This window comes from Aspergillus pseudotamarii, assembly GCF_009193445.1.
Source record: "Aspergillus pseudotamarii strain CBS 117625 unplaced genomic scaffold BDV38scaffold_68, whole genome shotgun sequence".
NCBI classification, from domain to species: domain Eukaryota; kingdom Fungi; phylum Ascomycota; class Eurotiomycetes; order Eurotiales; family Aspergillaceae; genus Aspergillus; species Aspergillus pseudotamarii.
The window spans coordinates 73,133-90,372 of NW_022475082.1; the positions used below are offsets into that span (position 1 = coordinate 73,133).

Here is a 17,240-nt window from a genome sequence, read left to right on the forward strand (position 1 = left end):
GATTTTCTATCACGGCTTTCCTACATCAAGGGGGATTATCAATGCATTCAGCTCATTTTCGTATGGGGTTCTGCACAAGATGTATTATGTAGTTTAGCACTCCTTTAAAAAATGTCACCAGCTTGGATATATGTTTGTATAAACTTAATATATGCCATGCTATAAGCAGTAATACGCGATATAACGTACCTAGAGGTTAGTTAAGAGTGCTCGATGAAGCCTAGGACTATAACGAATGAAAATGAATCCTTGTTCACTCCCCGCAGCACGAAGAGGGTGTGCGCTGACAACAAATTCTACTCTGTTGGTCGATTGCAATTTACATAGTAGATTAACCACCTTGGTATAAATGCACAGTTTTCTTAGCTTGGGGTATCCCTCGCATAGTTCTGCAAATATTCCGACATTTGTTTGTCTAATAACCCGAGGCTAGCATCTAAGTTGTTGATTCTGTGAGAGAATAGGTACCTACCTACTAGTACAAACAGAGTTTTGTGCTTTCAAGGTCGGACACCATCTATTCAATGGAGTACTTCCTAAGCTGGTAAATATCAATACCTTAGTCATATGAATTGTATTATAGAGAGCTAAGAGGCAACTAAAGAAGAACAACACTATTGTGAAGGATATCGTAGGGGTGTTTCTAGATTGTAGACAGATTGATGCCTCTATATACTCTCCAGATCCCTACTTTCCAATGATAATGAAAGATAATGACCTGAACTATGTTTAGGACTAAAGAAACTAATATTCTAAAAGTAATTACAATCTCAAAGTCTTGTCTTTACCAGTTGTTGAATTATTTTCAAATATAAACCTAGGTACCTTTTATAGGAGATTTCTAGATAAGCGGTACATGTAACATGACCATTGGGCCGGCCTGGCCCCGGAGCTTGCGGGGTCGTATATACTTACTACACTATATATTTAATTACATGAGACTCCCATACACTGCAACCCCACCTCCATTGCACGGCATATATCCTTCCACGTCTGCCACACATTGCTATTCTACAAGATGGTACGGTCAAGCTTGTCAGAAATTCTCACGGCAGCGTCATTGGACTTGGCTCCCTACGAGGACCTTTACAAGTATTTCCATGCGCATCCCGAGCTTTCCCGGCAAGAAAAATCTACATCGGAAAAGCTCGCGGCACATCTGGCCCAGCTGAAAGTCTATGAGCTTCATACCAATATCGGAGGCTACGGCCTAGCGGGTGTGTTTCGAAATGGCGAGGGCAAGACTGTGCTCCTGAGAGCGGACATGGACGCACTTCCAGTCAAGGAGATGACCGGGCTCCCCTATGCAAGCACCCTCACTATGCGCGATACTGAAGGGAATGAAAAGCCAGTGATGCATGCTTGTGGTCATGACATGCATATTACATGTCTCCTAGCAGCAGCAGAGACGCTTGTAAAGATGCGGGACGTATGGAGCGGGACTTTGATTGTGCTGTTCCAACCAGACGAAGAGCGAGGTGGAGGCGCGCAGGCGATGGTTGATGATGGACTGTATTCCAAAGTTCCAGTTCCTGATTATATCCTTGGTCAGCACGTCATGAGAATGCGGGCAGGAAGTGTTGGTTCGCGCCCTGGAGCCATCATGGCTGCTGCCGACAGCATGAAGATCACAGTCTATGGGCGTGGTGGCCATGGATCTCAGCCTCACCAGACGGTGGATCCAGTGCTTCTTGCTGCACATATTGTCATTCGACTACAAGGTATTGTGAGCAGAGAGATCAACCCAAGCGACCTGGCTGTCTTGACCGTCGGAAGTCTCCAGGCTGGGCAGACAGAGAACATCATTACCGACAGGGCCGAGATCGGCGTTGATTTTCGGTCTGTTAAACTGGAAATTCGGGAACAAATTATCTCTGCGATTCAGCGTATCGTTGAGGCCGAGTGTGCTGCGAGTGGTTCGCCTAAGCCTCCTGTGTTTATCCCCACGAGACGCTTCCCACCTACCCTGAACGACAAAGATGCTGCGTCTCAAGTTGCCGCAACGTTTGCGACTCACTTTGACGACTTTGACGACGACGTACCGCGAACTAACATCAGCGAAGATTTTTCTACGCTGGCAACCTGCCGAAGGATCCCTAGCTGTTTCTGGCTCCTGGGAGGCATTGATCCTGAACTTTGGGATAAAGCACAGGCAGATTCTCGCACAGAAGAGATCCCAGGAAACCACTCGGCGCTTTTCGCGCCCGTTATTCAGCCAACAATGAGAGTTGGAGTGGATGCGTTGTGCCTTGCTGCCCTGACTTTCTTGAAAAATTGATTGCATCTCTTATAGCCCTAGACTTCTTAATACGATGTAAACTAGGATAGTACTACAACACCACGGTTGATTTATTGGCAAATCCCACTTGGGCTTTAATATCTCGATGTTGTAGGAATGCCTCGAGACGTATCCTTCGCTCGGGAGTAAAAGTGGCGAGGGTCCAGGCCTATTTCAGAAAGCGAAAGCCCTGCAGCTTCCGCAGAGATGAGGTTATTCAATACTACTCTGTAAGTACTCCGTATATCCCGTTGAGGGTGAGAGATCCCACGTGCTCACATCCATTTTAGGCTCCACTCCAAAAATCAGGCGGTGTGATACGGCACAATTCAAATTAATTGGATCCGCCACCGCGTGCCATTGGTACCGCTATTGTGATGACTGAGGGTTACCGATGTGTCCAGATCCTTTCCCGACGATGAATTGATTTCTAAGAAAAACCATTCAAGTCCTCATGACAAGTTCCGAGCACTGCCTGGATATTCTTCCTGCCATCATTTAGCCCTTGAGCTACACGGGCTCAGTTGGCACCGTTCTCATACGTCCTGCTGCATCTGTCGGTCATGATGCGAACTACTGCAACAACTTCTCACACAGACATACTATCCTTCCTCGAGACGATTTCCCACTCCCTATCCCGACACGTTCGGTGACATCTCGCGCTCAAAAAATCTCGAAGCTTGACTCATTCGCCTTATCATCGTTATCTTGTACCAACATAGTAGTGTTTCTAATCACCCATTAGATTAATCCAAACACAATGCCTGGCTTACCGGGTAAGTCAACATACAGCAGTCCCCTTTATTTGTGTGTCTCCTAGGTTGACTTTTATTGTGTTGCAGCGAGTATCGACCTGGATGAGTGTATAGAGAGGCTCTATAGAAAGGAGCTGCTGGCAGACTCTGTGATTGAGGCAATATGCGCCAAAGCTAAAGAGCTGTTGATGAAAGAGAGTAATGTGGTCCATATTGCGGCACCGGTGACGGTAGTGGGAGACATCCACGGGCAATTCTTTGATATGCTTGAAATATTCAAGATCGGAGGGTTTTGCCCGAACACGAATTATCTATTTCTAGGTTAGTTGAGGGACTGCGTAAATCTCGAATCTGGTCGAACCGTTCAACTGACTTGTTATGATTTTCACGACAGGCGACTACGTGGATCGTGGTTTATTCAGCATAGAAACAATTTCCCTTCTTGTCTGCCTGAAGTTACGATACCCTCATCGCGTGCATCTTATTCGAGGAAACCACGAGTCTCGCGGTGTCACGCAGTCCTACGGATTCTATACTGAGTGCGTGCGGAAATACGGCAACCCCAACGTCTGGCATTACTTCACTGATATGTTCGACTTCCTCACCCTGAGCGTGGTTATTAACGATCAAATCTTCTGCGTGCATGGCGGCCTATCCCCCTCCATCCATTCTATAGACCAGATTAAAATCATTGACCGTTTTCGCGAGATCCCTCATGAAGGCCCCATGGCTGATTTGGTCTGGTCCGACCCGGATACCGAACGCGATGAGTTTTCCCTCTCACCAAGGGGCGCTGGATATACATTCGGTGCGCAAGTTGTCCGGAAATTCCTCGAAGTCAATAGCATGTCCCATATTCTGCGCGCACACCAGCTGTGTCAGGAGGGGTACCAGGTTCTCTACGATGACCGGCTAAGTACCGTGTGGAGTGCACCGAACTACTGTTATCGATGTGGTAACCTTGCGAGCGTCCTCGAAGTTAGCGATACCGGCGAGAGGTTTTTCAACATCTTCGATGCGGCTCCGGAGAACGATGCCCATCGCAACGAACAGCAAGCGCAGCAGAATAAGGACGGACAGAACCCGGTGATTGACTACTTTTTGTGATACCCTCTTATATTCATTTTCTTTCATGTTCCATTTATTCAATGCGATCCATTTTTTTTTTTGTTTGGAGTTTGGTAGATTATGGGCAAAGCATTTTATAGACAGCATTGCGATCAAATGGCGGTGAAGACTACCAACAAATGAATACACAAGACAATATATATCTATGCTGTATTTGTATGTCAGGAGCGCTTATAGAAAAGGGATCCAATTATTAGGATCTATATACGACAACCCAAGAGTGAGCCAGGGGGCTTGTAGCTCTGAAAGAAGGTTAAAAATTCCAAGAATGCAGTTCCGTACAACGCTTGCAAATTTTCAAAGAATGCTGGTCATGACAGAGTCGTGGTTCATCCGGGAACCGTCAGCTTTACCAATCCTTCGCGATATCAAACGACCACTCGAACTGCAGGTGAGTGTGGTCGTCGTCATCCACGAATTTCGAGACCGCGTTGTAATGGCCACGAGCTATAAATCCGGTGGGCGCCTCTTCCTCTTGGACTGAAAAGAAAAACGGTAATTAGCGCCCAGATTACGACCGCAGACGCACCAGATGTGGAGCAAACTTACACTTCTTCTCGTAAACCGGTTTGTCGGTGGTGTTGGGGGCATAGCTACCCAGCATCTCTTCGTCCTTGCTAACTCTAACACCCTTCCTCTTAACGACCTGCAGGTACTTCAGACCGCTCAGGACCTCATGCTGCACCTGGAAGACGACCTTGATCCGGAAGTGGGCACCCTCCTTGATGGTGAATGGCTTGTCCTTGAGAGTATCAACTGCACCGGGCGCGGACACGTCGATGACCACATCGGGACGTCCCTCCACCTCCAGGGCGAGAGATTTGATGATGCACTTTCTGGGATCGTTGGGGTCTCCAATTGTTGCACCGGTTGCAAGGCCTAGAGAGGCCTTCCAGCGGTTTAGGGATTCGTCATTCTTATCTGATGAGGATCAAAGTTTAGCACAGGCGTACGTATATATGCGTGCATGGTAGGAGGGGCTGAAATGGTCACACTAGCTCGGGTGACGGCTGGAATGGAATCTTGGAGTTCTATAGCTCCCGTTCTTGCATAACAGTAAGGGGTGATGCCACGAGGCAGGGTTGGAGCATAGTAAAACTCAAGTATAGATGGAGAGATCCACATACCAAGCTCAGTGTATTCATTGATTGTCTTCTTCTCTCCGACCTTGAAACCCTCGGTCTTGGAGGCAACGAGATCATCTTCGTGCTCGGGCATTGTGTCGGTAGGGGCTTGGTGGGGTATTAGTATATATGGTAGTGTGGTTTTAGGGAGTTAAATGATTTGAGAACAGGTCACTTCTGTACAGGAAGTAGATCCGGGGAGGAGAGAGGGGAGATATACGCAGTGTCAACGGGAATCCACAAGCAAAATTAAGTCTATTTGGCCCTGCAAGGATTTGGGTGGGAGTAGCAAAAAAGAACAGCAACAATGAAGACCAAGAGGGGCGGTTTTGTTTTGGTAGTCAAGCACCGGTGGGGGATTCGTTGGCTCTCAGCCCACACAGTGGGGTGGGAAGAAAGGCGGTGGGCAACGTTCAGGGGGAGGCCCAGAACGAAAGGTGGGAAAAGTGAGCGGCCTAAGGATCAATATCTTCCAAGACATTGATCCAGAAATATTCTCTCGCTTTTCCTTGTCCCAACTGGGATAGTAATGTTTCCTTTCTCTTATTCAAGGTCACAATGGCTTTGTGGGAGAACGATTATCTCAAGATGGATTCCATTCTGTGCTGTAAATACATCATTGGGAGCTGTGGGAGGATCCGTAAACTCCAGTGGTGATGTCAAGATAGACATTACTCCATCACATAACCCTGAATCATCTCTGTTTTGAGACTTTCTCAGTCTTTGTATGTAAACAAAAAAACACCTGTATGGATATGTGGCTGAGCCTTGAATGAGAAGGAAGTGAAAGACAACCAAAAGAAAATGTATCGATGGAGCCGCTTCTGTAAGAGTTGCATCACATCCACCAGATCAATCAAACAACTGAGACGAACAATTCCTCAACGTATTTCCCGTCACGGGGCAACGGGATCTCCCACCCAACTGGATCAGGCTCTAAGGCACTAATACGTGTGGCATACCCAATTTTGGTTCTCATTAGATACCGGGGATCAGCCGGTAGCCGCCGATTCTTACCGTGGATGGAATGTCACATGACCTTCACGCATGGCCATTGGTGGAGAGAACAACTTGTCACCATTGGTTCAATACTGAGTAGTACGGAACTGATACAGTACGTCGGGCGTACAGAAGCAATTGCCCGCCCCGTTTCCACCTCCATTTATTATTTTCCTCCCCTACTAACCGATTCTCGTATTGATCTTGAGTCGATTATCACCTGGCTTGTCGCGGGTCTACCATCAGTGTCCCACAGGTCAAATCGTCCGCCAAGTCGATCGTGATTCTATCATCAGTACATCCTACGTGGTGACGTATTATCAACTAACCCTCGACAAAAGCGGCGAGAGACGCGCCTGCAACGTGGCCGACGTTCTGGCGTCGCATCCTGCTTCGAATCACCTCGGAAACTGCTGCCACAACATTCGACTCTCCGTTCTAGTTTAATACTTGACAAAACCTGACCATTCATCATGGCGCGCTCACTGCCCAAGAAGAACAATCCCCATATCCTTCCGCCTGAGACTCCTACCTGTAAGTTCCGACATCGTTATTGTCGCGCGACCCCAGGGCTCGCTCATCTTTCATCGTGCTTCGGCTTCAACCGTTTGCGCCTGGCTGACATATGCATCTCATCGCGACGGTAGACGAGGAACTCTTACGGTGCCGACGATTGGGCAAAACAAATCTTACGGTGAGACCTACAGTGATCGGCACGTCGAATGCGACGAAACCGGAGAACCTGGGACCCTTTGAGTATGCGCATTTGCGCGTGAAACTGCCAAGGGACCTCAAAGGCTCTGAAATATTTCCTTCACACAACACTCAGCAACAACCAGAGACGTACTTTTTGATGGTGAGTCGCCTTCCTGTGCCCATCTGTCGCAGCAGCGGCATCGCATAGAACCGAGAATTAACACCCGACTCTTTCTTAAACCCCAACAGCGACGGAGCAAAGATGGATACGTCAGCGCTACCGGAATGTTCAAGATTGCCTTCCCCTGGGCAAAATTGGAGGAGGAGCGGTCTGAGCGCGAATATGTGAAAGCTCGTAAGGAAACCAGCGAAGATGAAATTGCCGGAAATGTGTGGATCTCGCCAATCCTAGGTAGGCCCCTTGAATTGATGCTACCCGCGAACGTGTATACCTAACTTGTTTGTTAGCTCTCGAGTTAGCAAAGGAGTATCAGATGTATGATTGGGTACGAGCATTGCTTGATCCCACCGAGATTGTACAGACCCCATCCAGTACGAAGAAGCACATGCAGATCACCCCACCCCCTCGATTTGATTTGCCTCCAATTGAAGCACCAGCCCAGCTTACTGCGGCGCCGCGCCTGCGAAGAGGCCGGTCTGCTTCTCCCAGCAAAAAGCTCGCTTCGCCACAAAAGCTCGCTTCCCCGCGGAAACCTAGGAGCACGAGAGCCAGGGAATCCAAGGAAGCTCAGGATGTGAAGGAGGTGAAGGAGGCAAGCATTGTGGCGACCAGTGAGGCCAATGCAAACCTTCAGTCTGCCTTGGATGCTACAGCCGAGGCCGGATCAGTCAATGGCACCATCCAACCCAGCGTAGAACGCGATGAGGAGAGAGTGGCACCTACTCCTAAGAAGTCTGCTTCAACACCAAAGCCCACGAAGACACCCAGAGCTACCCGGGCGAAGGAGCCTAAGGGGCTTAAGGAGCTCAAAGAGGTTGAGGAGGTCGAGGAGGTCGTGGAGACCAAGGAAACCAAGGACACCAAGGAGGAGAATGTCAAAGTGGATGTTCAAACTAATGCCGACGAAGCCAAGGATGTACAAACGACCCAGACCACCGTCTCGGTGGAAGTGCCTATTTCTCTCCTTCCTGATGCACCATCTGCGGAAGATACCGAACAAATGATTGCCAAGGCTAAGGAAATGGTAGAAGAGGCTGCCAAGCTTCAGAGCACAGATGAGGAGCCCGTGCCATCGTCATCAAAGGCTGCTAAGAAGCGCAACATCGAAGAAGCGCTCAGTGATGACGAGGAGGACGAAGAAACAAAGGCCCTGCGCACCAAGCGGGCAAAGGTCTTGGAAGAGAAGTTGAAGCGTGAACGTGTCAGGAACCGCGCTCTTGTCGGTGTTACTGCTGCTTTTGCACTTGCGTAAGTTGGCTGGCTTCCCCCTTATTGTCCATTCCCAGTCTAACCCATCACCAGGGCTTCGATTCCTTACTTCTTTTAGAGCTTCTACTACCAACTGTATTGGACGCTTTCCTATGGAACAAATTGTCCCGAGTTGACCGTCGCGTTTTCCATCGAAGAACATCTCTCCCAAACCTCTTCATCCGCTCCCCTTAGGTTCTAGGTTGCTCCCTTCTTTCCCCAGGAAAGGAATCTAGTTCTTTCGACCTGTATACCCTCTCCTTACACCCCCTCTTCGATGTGCATTGTGATTTTACCCACACACAGCTGCCTGATGTATCGTATTTACACCCTATCCCTTTCTAATTTTTGCGCCTTGGTTGCAAGAAGGAGAGCACTTTGCCCGGAAATGGTTGTCATTGATCGTTTTTTTGATTTCGCCCGGTGGTCCTGGAGATCGAAACACTCTCTACATGCGCATTCTCCTATTTTTCCTGGATACCTGATATACTAACTCTAATCCTTTGTTTCTTTTCGCTGCCTCTATTGATCGGATGGTTTTTGATGGGCACTCGGGATGGTCTCCTATGGTTCGGTAGCACAGGATGTGAAATGCAAATGCAATAAAAATGAGATGATGTAGCCATGTATTCTATTCACGCTGTTCTTTATAATCCCGGTAAAGGGAGGTGGTTGTACTCCACGTAGCGCATTTGGTAAAGGATTGTCCGATGTTACAGTTAAGTTAATTCTGGACCTTTCCGCTGCAAACATGATAAACACCGTCACCTCCGCCGTTAAGCTTCGATAGTGATCTTCAAGCTCCCCGAACTTGTCGTGGTTTGTTAAGAAATAGAGCACGTTTTTCTTCTCAGTTTGTTTTTGAATATAGGATCGGTTGATCCTAGCAATGCCATGTCTCTCCCCGGTCTAGACCTCACACAACCGTCGGCAGACAACCAATTTGCGCCCGCACCGCCGACCCAAATCAGCCTGTCGAAGGGTTCCGAGTGGAGATTTGAGGTTGCTTTCGGCACAGTTATTCGAGTCAAGGTAAGTAGCTCAACCACAAGTCAAGTTGCGACTCCTTGTACATGAAAGTGATGGCGAGGCTGACCTGTCCTCCCCAACAATTGGAGGGGTAACCATAGCTCCTCGCTGGCACCGCAGAGCTCTTTGGCACCGAACTAGCTCCATCTCAAACATACACATTCTCCGGAACGAAAGGCGCTATATACACCTGGCATGGCTGCACACTGGAAGTGAGCGCGGGGGATACAGGGCCATCTGTCGATGGGTTGGCACCAGGTGGACTGAACGGCGCAGCACCTCGGGGGCTCGGTGCGGGAGGTTGTCAAAGCGAGTACACAGCAGAGGAGACCCCGATGGTGGAATACGCCAATGTACATTTCGCACTGGAGACGATGCGCCAGGAGGCGAAAGCGACAGGGAAAGACGGCCCGCGCGTGCTGATTCTCGGCCCGGAGAATGCGGGTAAGACGAGTGTTGCGAAGATCCTGACAGCATATGCTACGAAGGTGGAGAGGCAGCCTATCGTTGTCAACTTGGATCCAACCGAGGGCATGCTTAGTGTCCCCGGGACATTGACGGCTACGGCGTTCCGCACGATGATGGATGTTGAGGAGGGATGGGGGAGCAGTCCTATGTCTGGGCCCAGTGCTGTTCCTGTGAAGCTGCCTTTGGTTTACTTTTACCCGATGCAGAATCCACTGGAGGCGGAGGGGTCTGTTTACCGGCCTATTGTGTCGCGGCTGGCGCTGTCGGTGATGGGACGCATGGCGGAGGATGAGGAGGCTAGGGAAACAGGTATTATTGTGGACACGCCGGGGGCTTTAAGTCAGGGTAAACCTGGAAGTCTCGAGATGATCAACCACATCGTGACGGAGTTTTCGAGTATGTCTTTTTGCCTGGTTCACGTGTTGGGTAAGGGGTGCATGCACTGACAGATGACAGTTACTACTATCCTTGTCATTGGCTCGGAACGACTATATAGCCTCATGATGAAGAACTACGATAACAAGCCGACGTCGAGCGCTTCTGCCGTCGCCTCGGATGAGCGCATCACAGTTGTGAAGCTCTCTAAATCCGGTGGATGTGTCGATCGCGACGCAGCATTTATGAAGGGAGTACGCGAGTCCCAAATCCGAACATACTTCTTTGGAAACCCTATCCCGTCCACTGCGTCTGCCGCTCTTTCGCTCTCAGCATCGTCCACTACAAACGTAACGCTATCCCCACACGCCCAACAGCTTGATTTCAACACGCTGGGTATCTACAATTATACTATCGCATCGCTAGAGGAAGACGAAGATGAGTATGATCCGTCTCAACTCGGAGCTGGTGACTCGTTCCTCCCCGGGGGAGGTAACGACGCTGAGGTCAACCAGACCCCGCAAGATGAGCCTGCTCGAGCTACACCTTTGCCCGGTATAATTTCCAGCATCGAGAGCACTACCCCAGCCGTGGCCTCCAATGTCCCGTTGAAGAAAGTCTCGCCCCCTGCACCATCCACACTCGCCAATTCTCTTATCGCTATCACCAACGCACCTACCACAGCCAGTGCGGCCGAGGTGCGAGACGCCAGTATAATGGGCTTCCTGTACGTGGCTGAAGTGGATAGCGAGAAGGGCAAGATTCGTGCTCTGGCTCCGGTGGGCGGACGTGTGCCCCCGCGGGCAATCGTCTGGGGAAAGAAGTGGCCCGGAGAGGTGGTGGGATTGGTTGGATAAGGTAGTCGTTAATAGGTATATAATTCATCAGTACTGGAGTTCGGTCGGGTGGGCACTGGTTCAATGATTGTTAGCCGCGGTTCTATCTACAAGTCTATAGCCGAGTGAAGCACAATATCAACATACATAGTCACATTTACAGGTACTAAAAATGACCAGTCATGACATCCTTTACCCCCAGCCTATCAGGATACTAGTAGCTGTTGGTGTGTTGGGTGTGTTAGTATTTTAATGTCAAACTCGCCCAATGATCACTTCTACTCCGTAAGGCAAAACCAGAATGAAACAGATGAGGTCACCAGATAGAGATCAGACAACCTTCCCATCCAACTAAACCGAACGGTGTCCTTGGCGCCTCCATCGGGCAAACCCAACACAGCCACTAACAGGCTGCATGCACCAGAAGTACTAAAGTAGTACGGACTACATACATATATAAGCACCAGCGTAATCCCCCGTACGAAAAATAAATAAGGAATCATAAAGCTCCATACTATAATCTTCACTGGAAAAGGACAAGGGAACAATATAACTCCGAACCCAACTCTACTACTACTTACTATCACCACGAAAGATAGTATAAATACCATGAACTGGCTTAAGCGGCTCCTCCCCATCACGGACCCCCAGCTCCGCCGGCAGAAAAAGGCCCAGCGACGCCGCGGTCGGCAGGCTCGGGCTCGGGAGCGTGAACTGCGCCGCCAACGGGGCGAGTCAATTCGAAACGCTAAGTTCTTTACCCGTGGGGGGCCCGTCACCGTCGTCTGGTGATTTGGTAGGTTTTGACTTCTAATCCTCTCTCTCTCTGTGGGTGTCATTCTTATCATGTTATTCTAATATTATCGATTATCATCAAGGACCACGGAAGAAGAAGTGTCTGATATTCATTCCACCATACGGAGTACACGCACACACATTCCAATACATCGTCAATCACCAAACCGAAACGACACTTCCTCCTTATCGCTATCAATCTCCAATTAAATCACCCAACGGAACCAAACCTCATATATCCATACATAGAACCACCACCAAACCTCCCCCCTATAAAAGCCCACACCACCAGAGCAAACGAAAAGAAAAGAAAAGAATATATATATATATATAAAAAAAAAAGGAAATGCTCCTCCCACGCCGCAAACTTAAACGCCTACTATTAACAATGCTCCTGCCCTTCCTCCTAACCCTAACGCTCCTAACCCCCTTCTACCTAATCTACAAACCGCCGTCGCTACTAATCCGCTACTTCCAACACCGCTGGCCCGACACTCTCTGGCACGTACCCCTTCCCAGCAACCGAAAACTCATCGCCCTAACAATCGACGACGCGCCGTCGGTCCACACCCCCGAACTCCGCTCTGTACTCGCCGACAACGCCGCTAGGGCGACTTTCTTCCTCATTGGATCGCAGATCCCCGGTCGCGAGGCCGAATTGCATGAGCTTGTGCGGCAGGGGCATGAGTTGGGGAATCATGCGATGCGGGATGAGCCGAGTCGGAGTCTCAGTGATGACGAGCTTCGGGACCAGGTGCGGGTTGTGCAGGATCGCATTCGCGCGGCGTATTCGGCGGTTGGGGGGCGGGAGCCCCGCGAGAGGTGGTTTCGACCTGGGAGTGGGTTCTTCAGTGAGCGTATGCGGGGGCTGTTGGGGCAGTTGGGGTTCAAGATTGTGTTGGGGAGTGTGTATCCGCATGATGCGCAGGTGAGGTGGTGGTGGGTGAATGCGAGGCATATCTTGAGTATGGTTCGGCCTGGGAGTATTGTGATTTGTCATGATCGGCGGGAGTGGACGGTGCCTATGTTGAAGGTTGTTTTGCCGGAGCTGAAAAGGAGGGGGTATGAGATTGTCACGGTCTCTGAATTGGTTAGGGCTGGGGTCGAGGCTGGGACATTTTCTGGGACGTGATGATTCTACATGCTCAGTGTTTTGTTTGGGTATGGTATATATTTTCTTTTCTTTTTGTTGTACATATCTTTGCTAGATTACACCTGGGTGTTTTGGGAAGAATACACTTTTGGCAAATGGAGAAAAAAAAAAAAAACAAACAATTGAATAGACAGGCTGGTTGAACAAGGGACAGAGGTCGCCTGCGACTCATTCCCATCGCTTCCACTCTTCCAGGTTTCTCCTGAGCTCCGCATCGCAGTCGTAACCCCGTTCCTCGTCTTCCAGTAGCTGGCCCCTGTGTTTCCGATACCGCTGCTCAGCCTCATACCGTTGCAGGGCAATCATGTTCAGATATGCTAGGTCGTTCTCCTCTACAGCCTCCCGGAATTTCAGCCGCATGCGAGGAGAGTAGAGCTGGCAGCTTGCCTCCCGGCAGCGAGCCAGCCCGTCACCCGGGGGCAGGCGCATCATGGCTGAGAATTTACGTGCGATGGGATAGTTGGCCTTGACCATGGGCCACACTACGTCATCATAGCAGTCCTCGCATACCGTGAGCTCCGGGAGTTGGGGCATGTAGTGCCACGTATTAAGCGCTACCCGGCTACGGCGGCAGTCCCGGAGCACGACCTTGCGGCGAGCGTAAGCCATGAATTCAGTCAGGTCGGGCTGAGGTGAGTGCTCCTGCTCGGCACGGTTTGCAGCAATGTCGAGAAGGTCAATGTACCGGACGAAACGGGGGCTGTCCGTCACAAAATCGCAGACTCGCTCTTGTAGAGTGGTGCAAAGCTTGAATGTATCTTGGTGCGGAGGCATGAGGATTCTTAGATTTCGAACACATGCGGAGCAGACGTTGAACTTTGGAAGAAACACTCCCGTGGCAGGGTCGACGACGCGGTACCAGTGCTGTTTACTGACCACACGTCCTGTGCATGGCTTGGTTCCTAGGGGTGGCTGGGTGATCTGGCAGAGCAGGTGCAGATGGTCGAGTTGTTTATTGATTATTTGCATCCAGGCGAGCCGGGCCCATGGCTCGCTCATCGCACAATAGATCCTCTCCGAGCGTGGACGGGGGGTTCCTAAGATCAAGAGGTCGCGGAACTTCGACTTGCGCATCTGGTTCAAGCACGAGGGGCAGATGTGCAAGTAAGTCATACCTTTGATTGTGTACCAGTCTTGGTACCCTGCCACTGGGGCAGACCTAGGGCAGGGTAACAGACACTGGCCAGACCTGCTCGGAGATGGTGGGCGAACGGATTGTGGTAGGCTAACCTGTAGAGATTGCAGCTGCTCGAGAGTATTCTCCAAAATTTTCAAAGAAGCGGGCTTGAGGGCCTTAGTGTGAAATGAAACAGTCCGTTTAGGTAGGATAGGAGCAGACTGTGCCTCATCTGATGGCACTAACTTTGGCACCGGCGCTTCGACGAGAGAGACTGGGCGTGGACCTTTCTGGACTGATGGTGGGTCAACCGTTGCCGGTCTGTGCGAAAGTTGTGGACGGGGCTTCTGGTTAGCTGGCTCCTGGGTAGTAGGTGGATCACTTTTGGCAACAATGGGGCTACTGGGTTTTGGAACAGAGACCGGTGTAGGTGGATTTGTCTTCTGTGCGTTTGGGGAACCACTAGACTCTCTCTGTTCATGCTTGCGCCTCAGCTTCTCTTCCAACCTCTCAGCCAGGCTTAATGTTTTCGGGGATGCAGCGGAAGGAGTTCCACTTCCTTGGGGCTCCGGGTTTGGTCCTGGCTTAATATCATGGTCTTTTGCCTTATCTGCAGCTGAGCTAGGTTGCAGGGCACCAGTATTGATGCTCGCCGGCCGATGTGGAACAGAAGAGGAAGCAGGCTTGTTGGGAAGGAGAGAAGTGTGTACCTGAGGCCTTGGTTTTGTGGCTTTCTGGGGACTTGGATTGGCCGGAAGGGGTGGCTTGACATTAGGTGTTGACTGTCTTGCAGGTTGGTCAGGCTTGACACCCCGTGACTCCTTCGTGACGGAAGCAGGCTTGCTTGGCAGCGGCGGTGCAGGCGTGGGGGAAGATTGTTTGACAGCTTGCTGTGGGGTTGAGCTGACTGAAAGAGTGTGCTGGATCTTAGTTCCTGAGGGCTGGTCAGGCCTGACGCCCCCCGACGGCTTTGGAACAGATGAAGAAGACTTGTTTGCCAAGGAAGACGTACGCATTGGGAGGGGCGATTTTGTGGCATTCACTGGGCTTGGGGTGACCTGAATAGGCTGCTGGACTTTGGTTCCCGATGGGCCTGTAGGACGGCCAGACACGGACCTCTTTGGGATGGAGGAAGCAGGCTTGCTTGGTAATGAAGAGGTGCGCACAGGGGGAGACGGCTTTGAAGGTTTCAGTGGGATTGGGCTGGAATTTGCCTTATGCAATGCTGGGGCGCTGTCCTTTTGGGCCTTGGAACCCTGAGAGCTAGAGTTCACGGGTTGAGAAGGTAATGTTTGATGGCCAGTTGCGGGCCTACTGTTCTGTACCGGTTGAGGTGCTGGTGCACGTGGCTGGCGTCGGGGGGATGTGTCTCGAGACATGGGTGGTGTCGCCAAAGGCGCTGGCCTGAGCTGAGCTCCTTGCGGCGTGGCATTACCAGCATCGAACAGGCAGGGCTGTTTGGACTCCGCAGGTGGTGTTGGTGGTCCGGAACTATTAATGGAAGAGGTGCTCCCGTGGCCATAACCTCCTAGGGTATCGGTTTGGACGATGGACGTGAGTGAGAGCCTTTCAATGATCACTGGGTATTGATCAATAGATCCTCTAGCACAGACTCCTTCAATTCCAGGCTTGTCTCCAATCTTGGTCAAGCCGTGTAGCTCCCGAGAGAGCGATTCAAGTTCGTCTTCCACCGAGGGCGAAGGTGGCCACCGGGGCCGCTTGTTCCAGAAAAACATGGTTGATTGCAAGGAAGACCACCAAAAACACGAGACAAGAAACTAAAAGCAAAACTCCGGAAGGCACGATGTCGACAATCCAAGACGAAAGGGAATATTGTTACAGTTGCTTGGCGAGGCCAAGGGCTATCTATCCTGTTGCAGCGGTGCGGTGGATTAGAGACTCTGTCCTGGAAGCTGGCATGTTATGTTCGTCGTGACGAACTCACTTGGAGTTGCGAAGAGAACACGATATATAAGCACGGGTTGGATCTGGGTGAGACAGGTTGGGCCGCAACTGGTGAAGGCAGTGTGAAAAGAATTGTCCAGAGATGTGCTTTTGAGTCCTTTGGAATTATTAATATTAATTAGCGGGGTCTCGGGGGGGTATTTTGGTCTATCTGAAAACATAAACAGAAAAAAAGGGGAAAGTATGACAATGTATATAAGCCCCAATGAGAACCTGGTCGGGCAGCGCCTCTCGAGATGATGGCCCTATCAGGGCATCAGTCTAAGCATTGGGCGGAAAGGCGACGAATCAGGCCATTGGGGCATGAAACACGGCGGCCGTGGCCAGATGCTGAGCATGAATCTGTTTGGCTCTCTGCAGGCCAAAAAAACAGGCACAGAAGTCAGACAGTCACAGTCTTTGGTCGAGACCAATATGATAGACGTCCTTGCTGCACCTATATGTGAGTAAGTGTGGGACGAAGGCATCCATGGCGATGCAATGGCGCCAGATCAGCCGATTTTCTTTCGATACCAGCTGAATCCCCAGCGGATCGACCAATTGCTATCGTTAAAAGTTTTTAAAGGAAAAAAAAAGAATGTGGGTAAAGGGTGCAGGGCGGCCGCCATATTGTGGGGGAGACAGTTGGCTCCAGCCTGCTCATACGCGTAGAAAGGCGAGGCGAGGCGGTTGCGTGAAGCGCCTCAGCCTCTTTCATCATTGATCTTGACCATTGGTCCTTGTTGGGCTTCATTAACCCGGAAAAGTCGCCTACTGCGGTCCATATAAATCAAATTTCTAGGGTTCCATGACGGCATTCCGCCGTTGTTGGCATGGAAGGCTATGATGCCATTCTGGTTGTTGTAGGTAATTGCCGGGGCTGAGTTGGCCTAAAGCAAGTGCAGATGACTCCCGGAGTCATTGTGGGCTCCGGAGAATGTTACACGGTTAATAATGAATAGATCGTCGATGATAGAGTATGTAACAGTTGGGCTGTGATGATATTGTCGAGATGATCTCGTTTCCTTGGGCATCATGTGTCGATGCATAAATCGTGATCGTTGTATTTGCTCCTGACTAATAAGGCTATGCCGCAACGTGCACAAATCCCATG

General features: G+C 50.3%; 6 protein-coding genes across 6 annotated transcripts; 4 read left to right on the forward strand and 2 right to left on the reverse strand.

Moving 5' to 3' along the window:
• Positions 1–1,018: 1,018 nt before the first annotated feature.
• BDV38DRAFT_286906 (M20 family metallopeptidase) lies at positions 1,019–2,278 on the forward strand (the record flags this gene model as incomplete). The annotated part of the gene is made up of 1 exon (XM_032060770.1): positions 1,019–2,278. The coding sequence occupies one exon, from the start codon at positions 1,019–1,021 to the stop codon at positions 2,276–2,278; it is 1,260 nt and encodes a 419-aa protein (XP_031909380.1).
• Positions 2,279–2,658: 380 nt separating this feature from the next.
• On the forward strand, positions 2,659–4,417 carry BDV38DRAFT_186920 (serine/threonine-protein phosphatase). The gene is made up of 3 exons (XM_032052187.1): positions 2,659–3,054; positions 3,121–3,354; positions 3,428–4,417. Exons 1-3 carry the CDS (start codon positions 3,039–3,041, stop codon positions 4,138–4,140), a joined length of 963 nt encoding a protein of 320 aa, XP_031909381.1. The 5' UTR covers positions 2,659–3,038; the 3' UTR covers positions 4,141–4,417.
• Positions 4,224–5,421, reverse strand: BDV38DRAFT_186915 (rho GDP-dissociation inhibitor). Its single transcript, XM_032052186.1, has 3 exons — positions 5,289–5,421; positions 4,711–5,082; positions 4,224–4,641 (listed from the first exon to the last, which is right to left on the reverse strand). The coding sequence occupies exons 1-3, from the start codon at positions 5,377–5,379 to the stop codon at positions 4,511–4,513; spliced, it is 594 nt and encodes a 197-aa protein (XP_031909382.1). The 5' UTR covers positions 5,380–5,421; the 3' UTR covers positions 4,224–4,510.
• A 1,844-nt stretch (positions 5,422–7,265) lies between these two features.
• BDV38DRAFT_274404 (uncharacterized protein) lies at positions 7,266–11,138 on the forward strand (the record flags this gene model as incomplete). Its single annotated transcript, XM_032057838.1, has 5 exons — positions 7,266–7,392; positions 7,449–8,409; positions 9,297–9,441; positions 9,876–10,302; positions 10,363–11,138. 5 exons carry the CDS (start codon positions 7,266–7,268, stop codon positions 11,136–11,138), a joined length of 2,436 nt encoding a protein of 811 aa, XP_031909383.1.
• Positions 11,139–11,515: 377 nt separating this feature from the next.
• BDV38DRAFT_258569 (chitin deacetylase CDA4) lies at positions 11,516–13,211 on the forward strand. Its single transcript, XM_032055741.1, has 2 exons — positions 11,516–11,913; positions 11,996–13,211. The coding sequence occupies exon 2, from the start codon at positions 12,259–12,261 to the stop codon at positions 13,042–13,044; it is 786 nt and encodes a 261-aa protein (XP_031909384.1). The 5' UTR covers positions 11,516–11,913; positions 11,996–12,258; the 3' UTR covers positions 13,045–13,211.
• On the reverse strand, positions 13,167–16,339 carry BDV38DRAFT_258571 (uncharacterized protein). The gene has a single exon (XM_032055742.1). It carries the CDS (start codon positions 15,916–15,918, stop codon positions 13,234–13,236), a length of 2,685 nt encoding a protein of 894 aa, XP_031909385.1. The 5' UTR covers positions 15,919–16,339; the 3' UTR covers positions 13,167–13,233.
• Between the last annotated feature and the right edge of the window lie 901 nt (positions 16,340–17,240).